This window comes from Eutrigla gurnardus, assembly GCF_963514095.1.
Source record: "Eutrigla gurnardus genome assembly, chromosome: 16".
Taxonomy (NCBI): domain Eukaryota; kingdom Metazoa; phylum Chordata; class Actinopteri; order Perciformes; family Triglidae; genus Eutrigla; species Eutrigla gurnardus.
Window position 1 is genome coordinate 6972530 of NC_139927.1, and position 18466 is coordinate 6990995.

The following is an 18466-nucleotide window of genomic DNA, read 5'->3' on the forward strand; positions in this document are numbered from 1 at the left end:
AAAAAAAGCAAACACTGTCCCTTACAGTGCGCGCGTGACAAGTCAGACAGAGCCGCGCGAGGAGGATGAAACGGCCGGCTTTTTAAAACAAAACAAAAAACAGGTGTCCGCGCGGGGGGGTGGGCACGGTCACCTTTCGTCCACTGCTGCATGCGGTCCGCTCGTGTGCTCCTGCTTCTCCCGTGACATTTAAAACACTGCCGCGCGCGCGCGCGCCCCGATTCCTTCCGTCGCATTCACTCGCTGTCCACGAGCGCCCACGATGGTTAAATGTCCTGTTTAACGGTCGAGGTACGTAAGACTGTGACTTTACGGCTGAGTTTGGAGAGTATAGGCCTCCGAGAAAACAACGGTGTTACCTTCCTGTTGTGTTCATGTGAGGAACTATGAAGTGTTTGGCTCTCTAAAGAGAGTTTGTCTACTCTACAGCTTTATTATGCTTATGTATTAGCATAGGGTCTGAAATGTTTTGATTCTGGGTAGTGACGTTATTGTGACCTTGTTTTTTTTTTCTTTACATACTAGTGTATAACCTTTTCTATGCAGTGGGCTACAATAGGCCTTGTGTTTTATTTCAATGTGTCACGTCAGTGTATTGACAGCTTTATAGCACTTTGGCAGAACCAGTAAATACAAGGGGCTGCTATAAGGGAGGTTTTGTGTTTGTGTATGTGCTGCAGTGTATAGTGTTTAAAAAAAACAAAGAAAAGATATACACTCATCTGCATGAGCCGTACAGGAAATACAGGTGCGGTGGCTGTGCAGTGACTTGAATGAGTGGCTATAGTTGATGTAGAATGATTGTGCTGTTGTTTAACACAATATTTACAATGAGTGTGAAAGTTTATGCTCGACCCTTTTAAATTCAAATCATTTCAATCAAGAGAGCCACTTATTGGCATTTCTTCCTGGCTTTCTAGCACATCTCATGGTTTTCCAGTAGAAGATGTGAGTGTGATCACTTCAATATTTATAAGTACTATATTTACATTTACATTTAGGGCATTTAGCAGATGCTTTTGTCCAAAGCGACTGACAATAAGTACATTTGTGGAAAGAAAGAAACCACAACATATCATTGCTGATAAGAGCGAAAATAGAAACAAGTGTTAGCTTCTCGTCTAGTAGCTGTTCAGCAAGGATACCTTAAGTACAAAAGTGCTATGATCAAAGTGCTATAGGTAGGAACATAGAAGAACATTTTTAAAAAAAAGTTTAAAAAAATAAATAATAATAATTAAAAATCTGTTTTTTTGCCAGTGCTTGTGAACATACAGCAGACAGTGAACAGACCTGCCCTTAATGTAAACAGTTTGACAGCAGCTAGCCCATAAGCAAAGAGAGAGAGAGAGAGTCCGTCAGTTCAGGTGAATAATGTTGTGAGCCAGAGATGATGGAAAAAAGATTTGACAGAGGGCGTAACGCAAACATGCAATAACCACGTGGGCTGGATGAGCGAGCCGCCGTTGCCTCTGGTTTGTCTCCATCACCACAGATCTAAATCCTGCTGCTCAACATACAGGTTTCTCTGCCTTCCTGTAGACGCCGGGTGACATCGAATATACAGAAATAACCAATGACTCGGATGTGGGTCCATCGGGTTGGAGTACCTGGTTTCCATCCGATGTGTTTGTGCTTCTCTGAACCAACACTGCTCAGTGCACACAGATGTTTAGCCTTTATATCTATTATAGCCATTACCGGCTATTATAAATAGATGGCCTAAATTGGGAAATGCACAGGGCTGAGCTTGTCTGAACTGCATTGCTGGACTTGGGACGGGGGGGGTGTATGCTAAGGAACTGACCTCGGATCAGGATACAATGGCAGATCAGGACAGTGCTCATGCATTTATATTTGTATATTTGTTTTAACTCATCAGAACGAGAGAGGTGGAGCAAGGTAATGTTTGTGGTAAATTTAAAAACAGGGAAGGGCTGTCAATGGAAAATATGTGTCTGTCAACACTCAGATTGCTTTGCAGAAGTCTTGACACAACAAAAAAAATCAATTTATTTTAGATTTTGTTGAGATTTTGTCTCTAAATTACATATTTCACTATTAGAAAAAAATAGTTGTAACATTTATCGACCAAATACTTATTTTTAGTGACATCCGTGAAGGTTATTTTGGTCCTTGACTGCTTTTTCCACCAACTTTCAGTGATGACGGGGGAATGTGTCACTATTAGCAGAACGTGGCGATAATGGAAACACGATATTGACTCAATAACCAGGAGGAACCGACCGCGTGGACGGCGATGTGATTAACTCGCAAGCGGTCGTGCAGTCTGTGCCAGTGTGAGGCCTGACCCACTTTATCGGCGTATGCATTGCAGACAGATGGGAAGGTGGCAAATTGCTAAACATCGACGTCGTCGTAGCTGTGGAGTGGGGCAATAAAACTGTCGACCAATTTAAAAAAAGGAATTACACTGAGTTTAACGTTTAAAATTCAGTTATTTCATACGATCAAAACATGATTTGTGACTGAGGGCTTGTGTGAAAACCGGAAGTGTGAAAGGGGGGTTTTTCTGAAGAGGGTCATCGTGACTTCTCACACAGTTCCTATTTATTAGCAAGGGTTCATTGATGCTCTTAGATAGCAGTGTGTATTTTGGGGTGTTGTAACATTAATCTCAAGGGTTCTCTCCCTCTCTCTCCCTCTCTCTCTCTCTCTTGCCACAGAGGTGTGGAGCAGTCGCGTTTAAAAGGTCGGAGCAGAATGCCGTCCAAGTCCGCATGCTGGGTAAGAAGAACGCTAACTGACCTGAAAACTGTGCTGCATGTAGCCGGCTGCAAATTGATGGCGCAAAAAAAAAATGTGTCCAAATATTTGGTAGCATTGCTTCAGGCTGTGTCTAACCTTTGGTCTGGTATTATCTCTGTCAAACAACTGAGCTATGTTTCTGCTGTCTCTCTCTCTCTACTGTATATATGCTCCAGAATGTGTTTATATCTCACATATAAAAAATGGATAAAAATGGATTCAAACAACAGCTCTTTTTTAAAATCAACTCCCTTTTGGTAAAAACTGTAACAAATGCATTTGATTTTTCATATACGCTGGCGATCAATACAGAACGTTTTTACTCCGGGCACGTTTTTTGTAGCCGTTAATCATAACTACAGTGTCAGAGTCTTAAAGATTCAGACGTTGAAATGTAGATGAAGCTGCTTTTTTTCCCATATAGGTGTCAAGATTGTTTAAATGTTCGATGAAAAAGTGCTCTGCTGCGTGCGAGCGTGAGGCAACCTTAAACATGTGGTGAAAAATGTACGGGGCAGGGTGTAGATTAGCAGCGCCGGGGAAGAAAATGAAAAATCTGTGCACACGTGTTCACGTACTCGAATGTAGATGCAAATACTGGTTATTAATTTATTTTAAGACTTTTTAGTCACTGGCTGACCCACTTCTGTGCAACGACCTGCCAGAGAACGTGACCAGTAGCATCATCAAAGAGAATCAAAAATAAAGAGTTAGTAATGTATACTGTGTGTGTGTGTGCGTGTGTGCGTGTGTGTGTGTGAGTGAGAGAGGAATCTTTCGGAGCTAGCAGTCCTCTGGCTGACTCCCAAGTTTACTCTTCAAAAACCTCCCACTGACCTCGTCCGAATCTTTCTCTCATTCTGTTCTATTATTATGTGCTGGTTTCTTCATATTTTTTTTGTCACATGATTTCTGTTGACACACACGAGTCTCGGCTGTTTTTTTTTAATTGCAGCTTTGTTCACGTCCTCGTCTATTGACGTCACAGGCAGGCAGCGTGTTGTTTTTGTACCAACGGGAACACGATGAAGAATTGTTCTCTCTGATGTCGTCCGTGCTGTTACACTCTTTCGTGCTGGTGAAGGCTGCTTTATGATGGTAGAGCGGATTAGAGTCCAGGGATAAAAAAAAAAAATCAATGATTCTTATAATTTTGCCTCATGATCTAGTCAGCCATCATTCTCTGAAAACGTGTTAGATTTGGACAGGAAGAGGCACAGTGGTCCTAATAGTCTCACGCACACTGCATTATTAATTGGCCAAACAAACACTTTTCATGTGTGGCCTTTTATTTTGGTGTAGAAACGAGAGAATTTGGACGTTGCCTGGTGACGTGACTTAATCGCTATCGGAGACGCGCCATTTGTGATCTTCCTCGCCGAGTAATCCACTTGTTTACTCTGCTGTTGAATATGCCAGGGGAAAAAAACTGCGTACGTTGAAAATAGTTATTTCACTGGATGGATGGATAGATTTTATGTTAACACAAATATTACGTTAGCACTCAAGTATTTTGTTAACACAAATATTACGTTAACACAAATATGACGTTAGCACGCAAATATGACGTTAGCACACAAATATGACGTTAGCACAGAAATATTACGTTACACAGAAATATTACATTAGCACACAAATATGACGTTAGCACACAAATATGACGTTAGCACAGAAATATTACGTTACACAGAAATATTACATTAGCACACAAATATGACGTTAGCACACAAATATGACGTTAGCACACAAATATTACGTTAGCACACAAATATGATGTTAGCATACAGATGTGACGTTAGCACACAAATATGACGTTAGCACACAAATATGACGTTACCCGCAAATATTACGTTAGCACACAAATATGACGTTAGCACACAAATATGATGTTAGCATACAGATGTGACGTTAGCACACAAATATTACGTTAACACTCAAGTATTTTGTTAACACAAATATTACGCTAACACAAATATGACGTTAGCACGCAAATATGACGTTAGCACACAAATATTAAGTTACACAGAAATATTACATTAGCACACAAATATGACGTTAGCACACAAATATGACGTTAGCACGCAAATATTACGTTAGCACACAAATATGATGTTAGCATACAGATGTGACGTTAGCACACAAATATTACGTTAACACTCAAGTATTTTGCTAACACAAATATTACGTTAACCCAAATATGACGTTAGCATACAAATATGACGTTAGCATACAAATATGATGTTAGCACGCAAATACTGTATTATATTGGCACACACATATTTCGTTAACAGAGTCCTTAAGAGCATAAGAGCATAAAAAGGAAGAAAACTAGTCGTCCGTGTCCAACGAATCAAGATCTTGATGACATCATCATCATCTGCTGATCACAGCTACAACAAAGCAATAAAACATTGAGTACAAATGGTACTTTTCCACTGAATAACCGTGCCGTACACTGTGTCCCGCTACTCACAATTTCTCAAGGCCCGTGTGTTTTATCTAAACGCTCTTTGTCCCATGATTCCTTGCAATCGACATCTTGTGTCTCGATATGCGACCTTCAAGGCTATTTGTCTGTCTGCACCTGTGTGTGTGTGTGTGTGTGTGTGTGTGTGTCAGTACTTTTGTCTGCATGTGACCATTTCTCAAGGGAACATTTCCGTGGAAAAAATGTTCATAGCACCGCGTCCTTCATGATTACAGGCAGGCAAACACACACAGGTCTTATTTCTTCACATTGGCTTAATTGTACTCATTTTAATGGACAACTTTTTTTTCTTTTTTTTTTTTTAAAGCAGCTGCATGAAAGCCTGTGGGTGTCTGTGACATTCAAGCACAACATGAAGAGTGTTTTCAGTCAACAAAAGTTCAGTTCATTGGATAAAGTTAGTGTTCATACAGCGATTCTTTTCTTAGTCATCATCATTCAGGTTTTTCTTTTTTTTTTCCTGTTTTCATTCAACATTTCTTTAGACATCTTCGAAATACTTCCTATTTTTATCAAATCTTGTTCTTCTGCCTTTGTTAGAAATCGTAGTTGAGCATAAGCCGGTTAGTCACCTGGACGGCAGAATTCAGGACATTTAAATGAAAACAAACAGACGAAGCGTTTCTGTCCCGGAGAGGCTTTAATGAAAAGTATCTCACAGCAGGATCCTTGTTTTACCTTCAAGCAGAATTGATTAGAATGTTGTGTTGTATTGTATGTCCTGTGATATTATGTTACTAATTCAGTCTAAGAGCGTGTATGCTTGAATAATATATTCACACAATTGGTTCTGAAACAAATAGACAATTAAATGATTACTTTATCAACTAATAATATGGAATTCATCAAAAATGGCCCCAAAAAATCTCTCTTTCTTTTCATTATTATATATAATTAGAACTTGACCCTCTGGTTTTGGACAAAACGAGCACTGTGATGCTTGGACCAGATATACTGATGAAATCCTTTTTTTTTTTATTATTATTACTACAAGCTTGTAGCCTTTTAAATGCAAAATCTGTTCAGATAGACACATATGTGTGTGTGTTCCCACTGACCTGACTGAGAGACCCAAAGCGCCACATTAACACAAATCCCATTGGTCTGCCGTCAGTGTAGCGGCGTATGTAGCAGAGCGAGCTCCGAGCGGGGAGAGGAGGGGCTTTCAGACTCCACAACAACACCGGGGCGAGTGAGACAGTCGAGAGGAGAGAGAATGCGGCAGAAGGAGGGAGCAGACAGTCAGTGGCCGATCCTGGAAGAAGGGAGATAGAGACGGGATCCTCGCTTCTTCTTCTTCTTCTTTTCCCTGCATCTGTTCTGGCTTTTTTTTTTTTATCACTCCGCACCCATTTGCTCTCTATCTTCCTGTTCTGTCTCTCTCTGCATCCTTTATTCCTCTGTCCTATTCTGACTCCTCTTCCTCACCGATGGCTACCTGACAGCGAGCTTCTCCAACTCTTTTTCACCCCCATCCCTCTTTCTCTCCCCATCATCAGCCCTTAGGTTGATCTTTAATTTGCCTGCACCTATCCTTCATCTGTCCGTTGTCCTTTTGGTGTGAGGATGCCAGTGCTCGAGGGCCTCTGGGGCCCAGATCTCAGGATACGGGACCCCGGTCTCGGGGTTGAAGTCGGGGTCTGTCCGGAGGAGGCGCCCCACTCGCCCGTCTGGGGGCCTCTCGGGACGCCTCCCATCACCTGCGGGGGCCTGTCGCTGACCCTGGAGCTCCCCGCTCTCATACGGCAGCTCAGGGCGGCCTGGAGGGCTCGCAAGGGAGGCCCCCGGGGCCCCGAGAGAAGTCAGGCCAGCACTTGGGTGGATTCAGAGAAGGAAGAGGTAGAGGAGGTGAAGCATGACATAGAAGACCGGAGCGCTCATCCGGAAGGTAACTTGCACATAATCCATGTAGAGCAAAGCTTAGGGGAGTCATGTTTCCCATTAATGTTTAATGTTTAATGTATGTTTGTTGACCCAGTAATTATGTTGAACAGATGGTGTGTGAAGTTCCTTCACGATTGTTTATTCGTCTCTGAGAAATAGTTGTTTTTTTTGCATTTGAATGTTCGACTCTCGTTTTTGTTGTGTTTGCACACGGCACGCTTCCTGTTTAAATGCATGTTTGTAAGTGACGTGGGTCGAGACGAGGTTCAGACGGAGCAATGAGGGATTTAGGCTGTAAAGCCGGAGTGTTTTTGCCATCTGTGGAGCTATAGTGATGACACTGACGTGATGCAATCAGTCGAGCCGAGTCCACAAAGTAACATCAGTTCAACAGAGACGGGGTTTAACCTGAAAGCTCGGGTTCATTCTATACATTCTAACGCCGACTTTGTTATTCGCATTTAAACAAGATAAATGACTAACACTTTAAGCGGGAATCGGCTGATGACAAACATGGAACGGCATCTCGGATGTGATGTTGAAGAGCGCTGGTGAGGTGATGATTCACACGGTGGGGATTTACCTGCTCGCAAACCACTGACTCATGAGGTGGAAAACGCACAAATGTGCCTGTGACTTTCCCTTTTGCATCGTGATGACCTCAATGGCGTGATGACTCGTTGCAGCCGGCGAGAGGCTATGTGTGCGGTGTTTGACTTACACGCAGCATCGAGAGACTCTGAGATCACTTGTCAGAGGTGATAGTGAGTCATTCTGCCATTTCCAAGGATGTAGAAGGCTGAAAAAGACCAGTAATTATATGTTTAGCTAGAAATGCGTATGGATTTTCAGCCTACAGGCAAAACTGTTTACTCAACAGTCAATACGTTTATTAAAATGTAACAAAACGTTTTCCTTTAATGACATTAAGTCAGGTAGAAGGATTAAAAAAACATCTGCCCTTTGTGTTTCGATAGATCTCAATCAAAATACACATTAATTTATTCATCCTTTAATCATTATTTTAATCTATTTAAATCTATCTAATTTGAAATTGTCAAAAAGGGCTTTGGGACGACCCTTTTTTAAACTATTTTAATGGATCAAACATCTCGTTTGTCAAAAAGAAAAAAAAATGTTTCTGGTGTTCTTTTAAAAATGTAGGAATTATTTATAGTGTGGGATGAGCACATTGATCGAATCGTACACATCTGGCTGCTGCCACTGTCAAGTCATCATTTGAGTGTGATTCAACTGTATTCAGAGACTGCAGCTGTGTGGATGAATGTTGCTTTCCAGATGAAGAATCACCTGCCGCTGCGTGTCTGAGTGCATGCGTCCCCCTCGTCGCGTCTGAACTTTCACTTTCGGAGAAGGAAAACCGTAAACACCCACGGATTCCTTAACACACACTGTGCTGGCGTCCCGTACCGTGTGTTAGTGTGACGCGTGCCAAGTATGCGATCTTTGGTCTGTGCGTTTGGAGTGGGGGATTGAACCGAATGTGTGCGGTGAGTGGTTGTGCACGGGCACACGTCCGCGAAGAAAAAAAACCCACCCGTTCTGACTGATTCACGTTCGCATCCTGCATGACCCAGTTCTTCTGAGCCGCACAGAGACAATGACCTATTTACCACACAGAGAGTTTAAAGGAAGAGAGGAGGCGGGGGCGAGACGAAAGGATGGATCAGATGATGAGGGGGGGGGTGTTGTTGTTGTTGAACAGGAAGGAATAAAGGATGATGGGAAGGTTGAGGGGGTTGTAGCAGAGAGAGAGGATGTGGAGATGGGAGGAATAAAAGATGGAGTGTGGAGAGAGAAGGAAGAGAGCCAGAGGGTGGTGTATCAGCCTCTGAGTCTGTTTGTCTGTGTTGGACGATAGCAGTGAGGGAGGAGGGGAGGAGGGGGTTCCCAGATGATGCCCCCCTCCTTCTCCTTTTCTTCAAACTAGGCCAGCAGGACTCTTTAACAGGCTGAGTCACTTCCCCCACGCGGTTTATATTTGTTTGTTGGACTAGAAGATGCACAAACAGGGAGTGATGCCACTTTTTCCACCTTATGTTTTTGAATTTTTTTTCATGTTTAGCTTCTTAGCCTGCAAAGCAAAAACACACTGTCTGCAAACTATGCCGCTCTGGCAAAACCAACACAAGATCTGGCAACCGGAGGCAGTTACCACGGTGACTCCGACCCCATTAACAGGTAGTTTAGCTGCTCTCGGGCAGTCAGTCGGAGGCGATGTGAACCAGCAACCTCAGGGACATAAACGCGCTCCAGTTCCTCCCCCGCATCTGATCTGTAAATTATTCATTTTTTATTTTCTGTTCATAGTTTTTAGTTTATCCGAGTGGAAATCTCACGTGTGTGCACGTGCACTGCGGCATGAAACCTAGTTTTTGTCTCGTCGCTTGTGTGGATTGCGCTTTATAAACGGAAGCAGTTTTCAAGATCCCGATTTTCTTCTCCCAAAATCCGATTTTCGATTACGATTATTTTGTGAAATGACAAAATGCAAAGAAATTATTTCAAATATGCTGTTTTTTTTATTGAACATTTGGGATGAAGAGAAAAACCTCACTTTCACATGTATCTTAAGGTGTGTCCATTAAACAAAAATGAATGAATAAAGTGCAGAACTTCGATTTTACGATTTTCATCGTCCTAACTACATAATCGCGATTACGATTTAAAATCGATTAATCGAACAGGCCTAAGCCAATGTCTCATTGGTGCTCCAATGACAGGGATTTAAACTCAAAAGACAAAAAACTTCTAATATCCATTTAGGAGAAAACGTCCCATCAGCATGTTATAAATACAAAGCACTTCAAGCCTGAGTCACACACATTTCCTTCTTTATTATCGCGTTTTAGAATCAACTCTTCAGAAAGAAAAGTTCTGCAGCAGAAATGGACCTTCTGTTTGGTCCTCGGCTACGACACGCACAGCAGGTTACATGCGTGGAATCGGCGTCGCCGTGAAACTACAGTTACATCAAAGAATATTGTATGAACAGAGCGCATGCAGTGGATGCGTCGTAACAGCTGCACCGTGGCGTGAAATCCATCCTCCGTGGGTGAAATCGGAGCAGATGCATGATGATCTGATGATTCAAAGATCCTCTTGTTTTCCGAGAGGCCGCTTCTCTAAATCTGCTTTCATGAGCTTCGACTACGTCTTCTAACATCTACACCAGGGAACACTTTGCTCCGTTTGTCCTCTCGTCACCCGCCGGCTGCTCGGCTTATCGTTCAGCCATCGACCTTTGAGCATCCTTTTCTTCCTCCCTCTGTTCCCTCAGCTCTACTCCCTCTCATTTCTTCTGGAAAGTTCAACGCGTGGATTATTTATAGTCTGCAAATATGTTTAAACAACAGCGATAACACTCATCCCTCTTTGTCTGTGCAGCCGATGGCAGACTGAACACGGGTCATGCTGGTGTGTTGCTGGTGGAGAGACGAGGCTCTTATCCGCTGATTGACCTGCGAATCCTCCAAAGTGAGTCTCCTTTCTCATCTTAATATGAGGACATTAACTGGCCATATCGGCGAGTGTGAGCCCACTAACACATTCAAATTAATTTGTTTTCTTTAGAGAAACACTATTTTCAGTTCAGTTTATTTATTTTAAACCTCACAGTAATAAAAAAAATACAAAATAAAACAAAAAAACAATCAAAATATCAACTTCAAACTTATACTTTGGGGAAAAAACACAATTTTGTCAACAAAAACTTGTTTTTTTTTCAGGAATTCATGATATTTATCCCTCTTTTATCTGAATCACTGACAAAATAAAAGCGTTTATGAAAACCCATTCACTCCGAATCACATGTGAACATTTTTTGCGGCAAATAAGGATTTAGATAAAAATCAGCATGTGATTTTATTTCCGCTGAAATGTCAAGATTTTGATGGCTTTAACTGTTTGTGTTTGTTCACTGTTGGCAGCGGTAGATCTTTATGAATCACGGGTTACGCTCGCCACTGAACACAGCTCCGAGGCAGCATCGGGGTGATTGTACGTGAAATTTGGGTTGTAAAAGAGTACGTTGTTTGATTCCCAAAAGCAAAGACACACATTTAAAGCAGGCCTGAAAAGCTTTTTATTTACAAAACTGTTAAATTGTGCCCCCCTGTGATGTGAAGTGATGTTTGTTTTTTATGCCTATGCTTTTATGCTTATTTTATTATTATTATTATTATTATTATTATTATTATTATTATTATTATTATTATTATTATTATTATTATTTAATTATTTTAATGTAACAACTCTGAGAATGAAAAATGCACTACATTTACATTTACATTTAGGGCATTTAGCAGACGCTTATTATTATTATTTTTATTATTTCTATAATCATAATCATGGAAGTCACAATCATTAAGGAAACCTTCAATCTTTTTCCTTTTTTTTTTTTTTAAATTTATGTCACAACTTTGGCAGGTCCTCCGCACGGCCTGTTGTAATCTACCTTGCCTTGTATTTACAGACAGTGCCCAGCAGGGGGAGGTAGAGGCCGGCACCAGGAGGAAGGTGAAGCGTCGGCTGAGCTTCCAGAGATACTGCCACGCCTCCAGGCTGCTCCGGGGGTTGGTGCCCCACACCCCCGGGTCGCTGCACCTGCTGGACGACGACTACCTGGGCCAAGCCGCCGTAAGAACACACACTTCCTCAACACGTCCCGCTCACCTGTGTCCAGGTGTGAATCACTCACCCCTTCTCTCTTCACAGCACATGCTATCAAAAGTAGGCACGTGGACCTTCGACATTTTCCTCTTCGATCGCCTTACAAATGGTAAGACGGCTTTATTTTTTATTGTCATTGAGATTATTTGTATTATTATTATGCTCTCTTTCTTCCATCCCATCCTCACAACCACACAAAAACACAGTAGCTGCATTATATATCTTATATCTATATTATTTATTTGCTTCCCTTTCTTTCTCGGCTTTTTGTATGAACTGAAGTTAAACATAAGTCACTTACCTTCACCGATTGAGTTTCAGTATTGACTGTTTATCTCTATATGGCGTAGTGTAAAATGTCATTTTCAGAAACGTGTGTTTTATGAATGAACGTGTGTCGGCAGGTAACAGCCTGGTGACTCTGATGTGCCATCTCTTCAATGTCTATGGCCTCGTCCACCACTTCCAGCTGGACATGGTCAAACTGCACAGGTTCCTCGGTGAGCTGCAAGCATCTGTGACCACTGTGATATCACAGGAGTCACAGGGTTTATGTTCCCTGCATGACATGGACTATGAATCCAGTATCCATAGCATGCTCAATCAGATTCAGCTGAGCAACAACGTTTTTACAGAAGCAAATTGTCCAATCAGCATTTTTTTCGCAGTGACGCGATTAATCGCCACGCATCACGAGACAGAATGAGGAAATGAGAGCTCAGAATACACATTACATGACCTCCCTCTGTGTTGCCAGGCATGGTGCAAGACGACTACCACTCCCAGAATCCCTATCACAATGCTGTCCATGCTGCTGATGTCACTCAAGCCATGTACTGCTACCTGAAGGAGCCCAAGGTAAAGCATGATACACACGACAAGGCCTCAGCTTCCCCTTCATATTCTATTAGCGTCTCCTCCTGGAGGATAATTCCTGCTCACTTAGACCCGACAACACATCCGTCACCCGGCCGTGGGAAACTCTGAGGCCCTCGGACCAGATTCAGAGTCTGGGCATCGTTCTCCCAGAAACAGTGATGCTTTTGTGCCCTTTGTTGCTATAAAAGCCATAAAGCACTTTGTGATGCACCTATTTAGTTAGAGGCACTTAGTGCGTTCTAGATAACTCACGATTGTTGTCAACAAAGTATTTGTTGTTTATGAAATGATCCAGAATGTTTCCTACCGCTATGCTTAACTCACAAAAGGACGTTTTTGTTTTCCAAAAGAGAAGCTGCAGTTAAAGTTACATAGAAGAATCCTATAGAATATAATAGAATCTGTTTTATTGGCCATTTAAGTGGAAACACATGCAAGAATTTGACTGCAGCTTTATGTCTCTCTCAATATAAAGAAATAGACATACAACTAACACAAAGATAAGTAACTGAAGGATACGGTTCCCTCCCACATAACGATAATTTCCCCATCAATCATTTGTGCGCTGCAGCTGGCCGAGCAGCTGAGTCCTCTGGATGTATTCCTGGGTCTGATGGCAGCAGCCGCCCACGATGTGGACCATCCCGGAGTGAACCAGCCCTTCCTCATTAAGACCAGACACCACCTGGCGTCCCTCTACCAGGTACACGTGGCTCTGCTGAAAGCTGCTGCGCGTTTCAGTGTCCCGTTCTGTTACTGAGTCCGTGGGAAACACACTGTTTTTTTTTACAGAACACGTCTGTGCTGGAGAGTCACCACTGGAGGTCCACCGTGGGCATGCTGCGAGAGTCGGGGCTGCTGTCCCACCTGCCCGCCGACATGTCGTAAGAGCCTTTTACAGAAACCCATAATATGAAATGTTTTAGAAAGATATCTTACTACTTTGGACAAGATGGAAAAGATGGAGAAGGAGGACACACAGGATCTTGCTTCTCACTTTCCAGGAGAGTGTGATTTTAGGGCTTGATGCTGAGGTTCCCTTACCAACAGATGAAAGAAACAGACCCTATATATATATATATATATATAATATGTAATAATAGGATCATGAAACTGAGATCATTTCCGGATGCAGAAGAATTACAATTACAATTCCGCTTGTTATTAATTTAAAAAATCCAACCGTTAGATCGGCCGACAGGCTGATGTGTAAAAATCAATAATCATGCCCTTCATCTTAGTTGATGGAATGCTCTGTCACACATCACAATCGCACCCATCGGCATGTTTGATCTGGTTAAATAATCATGATGCGTTTGGCATCATAATCCTTTTCGTCCAGCAGCCTCCGCCGTTACGTCAGAGGTCAGGGTCAGTTAAAGAACGGCGGCATAAGAGCTCTACGCGTAACACATGGCTGTAAAAGGGAGGGATGATAACTTATGAATAATTCTATAATATATATATATATATATCATATATATAAATGTATGGTTTATTCCATAAAAAAAAATCATTATCAGCTCAGGGATGAGTGTTTTTAGTTGTTTTGACTCAGTGGCGCCCCCCTTCCACTCTGCAGGCAGGACATGGAACAGCAGCTGGGCTCCCTCATCTTGGCCACAGACATCAGCAGGCAGAACGAGTTCCTGTCCACCTTCAGAGAACATCTGGACAACCAGGACCTTGACCTTCAGCTGGCTTCACACCGGCACTTTATACTGCAGGTAACACCGCTCCACGCCACCTGACTCCACCGTGCATCCATGCATGAGATATGAAGTATACTTTTATATACATTTCAACAGACAGGAGTAGTATATGTGAACGTGTCTCTCGTTGCCTGCAGATTGCTCTGAAGTGTGCAGACGTCTGTAATCCGTGTCGGGTTTGGGAGCTGAGCAGACAGTGGAGTGAGAGAGTGTGTGAGGAGTTCTACAGGCAGGGTGAGTAAAGTGGGATTTTTAAGAAGTAATACCAATAGAGAAGATCACGTTTTCATGCTGTAGTGGTTGGTGACTTTTTTGCATTCATGTGTGTTGTACCAAAAATATATTTTATGAAGGTTTGCATCATATTTTGTCATGGCTTCTCTTTTATTCATGTGGATCTTGTTTTTTTATAATAATACAAATAATAATAATCCTTAATTCTGGCTTTGAACCTGACAGGTGACCTGGAGAGAAAGTTTGATTTGGAGATTAGTCCGCTGTGTAACCAGCAGGCTGACTCCGTCCCAGCCATCCAGATAGGTAAATAGTTTTCTGTTTTAAATCAACATGTTTAATCATAATTTTTATTTCATGTGGTATTTATTCTTTGCCGTTTGGATCTTACTTAATTTATTACTACCAGAACGCACCGTATGTTTCAGCTTATTTGGAGATGACCCACCTTCGGCGTGTGTTTTCCCCCTCAGGCTTCATCTCCTACATCGTGGAGCCTCTGTTCGAGGAGTGGCACCGCTTCACCGAGCCCAGCGCTCTCAGCCAGACCATGATGGGTCACCTGCACAAGAACAAGGCCCGCTGGAGCCGCCTGCGATATGCCAACGCACCTCCAGACAAGCAAACACACCCAACCGTGGAGGAGCCAGAGCCTGAAGGAGGAGGAGGAGGAGGAGAGGGGGAAGACATCCCTTAATCTTCTTGTTTCTCGAGGCGTTTGATCTTCCTTTTGTTTAACCGTCGAGAGGAAACGTCCTCCAGCATATTTTCCTCCCGCTGCTGGTTGTTCACAGGCTCTGAAAGTGGGAGCACTGGTTTCAACTCATGAGAAATGGCTCCCTCTGCTGGAGTGGGGGGGAGAAGACAGAAACTTGTGGGTGCAGGTGGATGGATGAGCTTAGTTATTGCCTTGCTCTTTACCCCCAATGATATCTGCAAGGATTGAAAGTTTATGGCTGAGGACAGACGAGGGATCAATGAAGACGAGTTTGCACAAACTAGAAGCTGCTAGAACAATAAAGAAAAGCCAAAAACGACGATACGAGTCAGCTGGACTGTGCTGGAAGAGATGACATAACAAATATATATGGAAGAAATGGAGGAGTATATGAATATATCAGCTATACTATGCTTTTTAAACTTTTAGACGATGCACACTGTATTAAGCTCTTTTCACTCGTACACTTTTTGTACAGCTCGCACTTCTATCGGATGCTCTTTTTCCGTACAAGTTTTTAACTCACTAAGTCGGTATGTCACGGTACTGTAAGCTGTACGATGTATTCTGTTCAAACTGTGTAACCCCGGAGCAGTTTTCTAACGTTCTTGTAATGTCATGGTTTAATCTGTAGATACTGTGATGGACGACCTCAGCACTTCACAACGCCAAAATCTCAGCAATGTATTAACCTTTTCTTAGTGTGGAAATATAACTCTTACACTGGCGTTACCTTTGTAACGATTCAACGGGTGCATTCATTTATGGGACAAGCTCTCACACACACACAAAAAAACGCCTTAACAGCAACTTAAAGGTCCGTCTGAAACACATTTTCTGGACAAGCTTTCTTACGATGACGGTTTCTTGCCTGTTTTTCCCTTCGCCACACCAGCACACTGAAACCCTCTCACAGTACTGTAGCAGCTGGCTTCCTGTTCAGTCTTTCACCCACTACCGGGGTCAGAGCGGGTGCTGCACCCAGTGAGCTTTGCCAAGGTGCCAATGTACTGTTTCGTTACCTCTCTTAAGGCTTTTTGCATTTCTTTGTGTTGACTGTGTGCACTGCCTCATATGTCACGTACAGACTTGGGTCAATTAGTAGTTGCAAAAATACCTCTAATCCTTATATTTAAAGCATAATTCCCAAGACAATTAAGAAAACCATACACCATTATTCATTTTATACAGGGTCGCCCATAAAGTTGGAATCATTTGCAAATGTCTTGTAAATGCGCCAAACAAATGCGCCAAACAAATGTTGTGAATTCATTGCGCCAAACAAATGTTGTGAATTCATTAATTTCACCTGGGTAACACATGATGTAATCATTGCACCTCAAAAGTGATTACTGATGCATATTCATCAACATAAACAACATATTCAAACTTTATGGGCGACTGTATATGAAACATGTAGAAGATCTCAAACGATACTTATCCATTTAATCCCAATGGTGAACCTGAACCATATGGATTAACTTTAGTCAAAGCAGATGAATTTGTACGTACTAGTTGGTCCAAGTGTAACACCTTTTTACCCACTCTGCTCTAGTTATGTATAGTAAAGTTTGCCAAATTTAAGATTATGGCCCGGCATGGTCGAGGCTGCGTGCTCAACACGGTGCTAACGTCTTCCCAGAGATTCATACAGGAAATAACCTTTCTAAAAAAAAACAATTATAAATATGAATTCTTTCTCAGTTTTAAGCCTTTTCTATAAGTCACGGTGCAATACCGTTAAGTCACTGGCCAATTCATATCTATTTATAGCTGTGGTCACTAAAAGTAAAGTATTAATGTCTTCACTGCTCTTATTGGCTTTGCTGGAACTCCCATATAAGCCACTGCAGTGCAACCTGAATGAGCCACGAACTCACGACCCTAAAACAATAGTTTTCTGTTCTTCGTTAGTGACGCGTTGCTGCCGCCACGTAGCCCTGCTGCAGTCGAGACAGGAAGCCTCAGGCAGCCTCGTATTTCAATACCTGTCAAAGCACTGATCCAGGGTCACTGAGCCGCACCGCGTTCACAAGTACAAATATGTACTGTATGTTTAATGAAGCTTCTTTAAATTATGATTATGACAGAGGGATGATCAGATTGACTGTAATTATCATTTTAAAAAGAAATCACATCAAATGACATTTTCTAATAGGGTCAGAAATCTTATGATTGGACACAAAGAATGGAACAAATTTAATACCAGCATACATGCATTGAAGTGCATTTTCCCTTCTTTTTTTTTTACTCCCATTTAAAGGTTGTGGGTGTTCAGTTTTGAAAGATTCTCATCCTAGCGCCCAATGCTCCGAAATGAGAAGAAAATATCCTTTTTCCTTTTCAACCTACGTGGGTTCGAGTCAATCCAGTGATCTATTACCGAGAGGAGCTAAAATGCTCTTCCCCCCCCCCCCCCCTTTGTTTAGTTCATTTGTGTCACTGCGTTCCACATTCAGACCGACGATGCACAACGTGAAAAGGTCAAAAGGCCAACATGTCTCACCACAAGGTCCGTGTAGTAACTTTCCATCGTAGACGCTCATATTTCCATTCTTCTCTGAATGCTTTAAGCACTTCTTGTTAAGAGATCAAGGTTCATGTATTTGGGGGATCTTTCAATCATATGCTCTTCATCAGCACACGAACTGATGGTGTATAGACAACCAACAGTTACTTTATAATGATCATGGAATGAATGAAACCCTTCAAACGAAGCCTGATGTCCAAACTTCATGTGCTGGTGAATTAATAATAATAATAATAATAATATGTTTGCTACCTGACTCTTTGACTGTACATTTCTGTTCTGACAACCAACCTCTGAGCACTGTGAGCAATAAAAATAAATGTTTTTCAATTAACATCCAATGCATTAGATCTCCTGAGAGTATTTGTGTGATTAAAAAAAAAAGCTTGTTTGACCACTAGATGGCGGTAACATCGCTTCAGTTGCTCTGTGCATGAGAGGAAAGTCTCCTCATGGCAGGGGGGGGGGGGGGGGGGGGGGTGTCACATTATGGGTGCCTCTCCCATGCTGCTTTGTTTGCACTATAAATACAGTAGTCGACCTGTGGATCAACACGATGA

At 42.2% G+C, this 18466-nt stretch overlaps 1 protein-coding gene across 2 annotated transcripts; it reads left to right on the forward strand.

Annotated features, from left to right (window-relative positions):
• LOC311026510 (3',5'-cyclic-AMP phosphodiesterase 7B-like) lies at positions 1-18209 on the forward strand. 2 transcript variants are annotated; one of them, XM_084030111.1, is made up of 13 exons: positions 1-291; positions 2688-2748; positions 10550-10639; positions 11637-11800; positions 11879-11942; positions 12238-12333; positions 12591-12691; positions 13284-13415; positions 13505-13596; positions 14295-14439; positions 14562-14658; positions 14884-14964; positions 15132-18209. In XM_084030111.1, the coding sequence occupies exons 1-13, from the start codon at positions 271-273 to the stop codon at positions 15353-15355; spliced, it is 1368 nt and encodes a 455-aa protein (XP_083886237.1). In that variant the 5' UTR covers positions 1-270; the 3' UTR covers positions 15356-18209. The 2 variants fall into 2 exon arrangements, with proteins under 2 accessions (XP_083886237.1, XP_083886236.1); XM_084030110.1 differs by lacking the exons at positions 1-291; positions 2688-2748 and adding an exon at positions 6783-7145.
• Positions 18210-18466: the final 257 nt, after the last annotated feature.

Bases quoted from the DNA above. Each gene is read 5' to 3' on its own strand.
- LOC311026510 (XM_084030110.1), top strand. From the start codon at position 6,824: ATGCCAGTGCTCGAGGGCCTCTGGGGCCCAGATCTCAGGATACGGGAC. The intron at 7,146-10,549 runs GTAACTTGCACA...TTGTCTGTGCAG, and splicing joins CCGGAGCGCTCATCCGGAAG to CCGATGGCAGACTGAACACG. The intron at 12,692-13,283 runs GTAAAGCATGAT...TGTGCGCTGCAG, and splicing joins GCTACCTGAAGGAGCCCAAG to CTGGCCGAGCAGCTGAGTCC.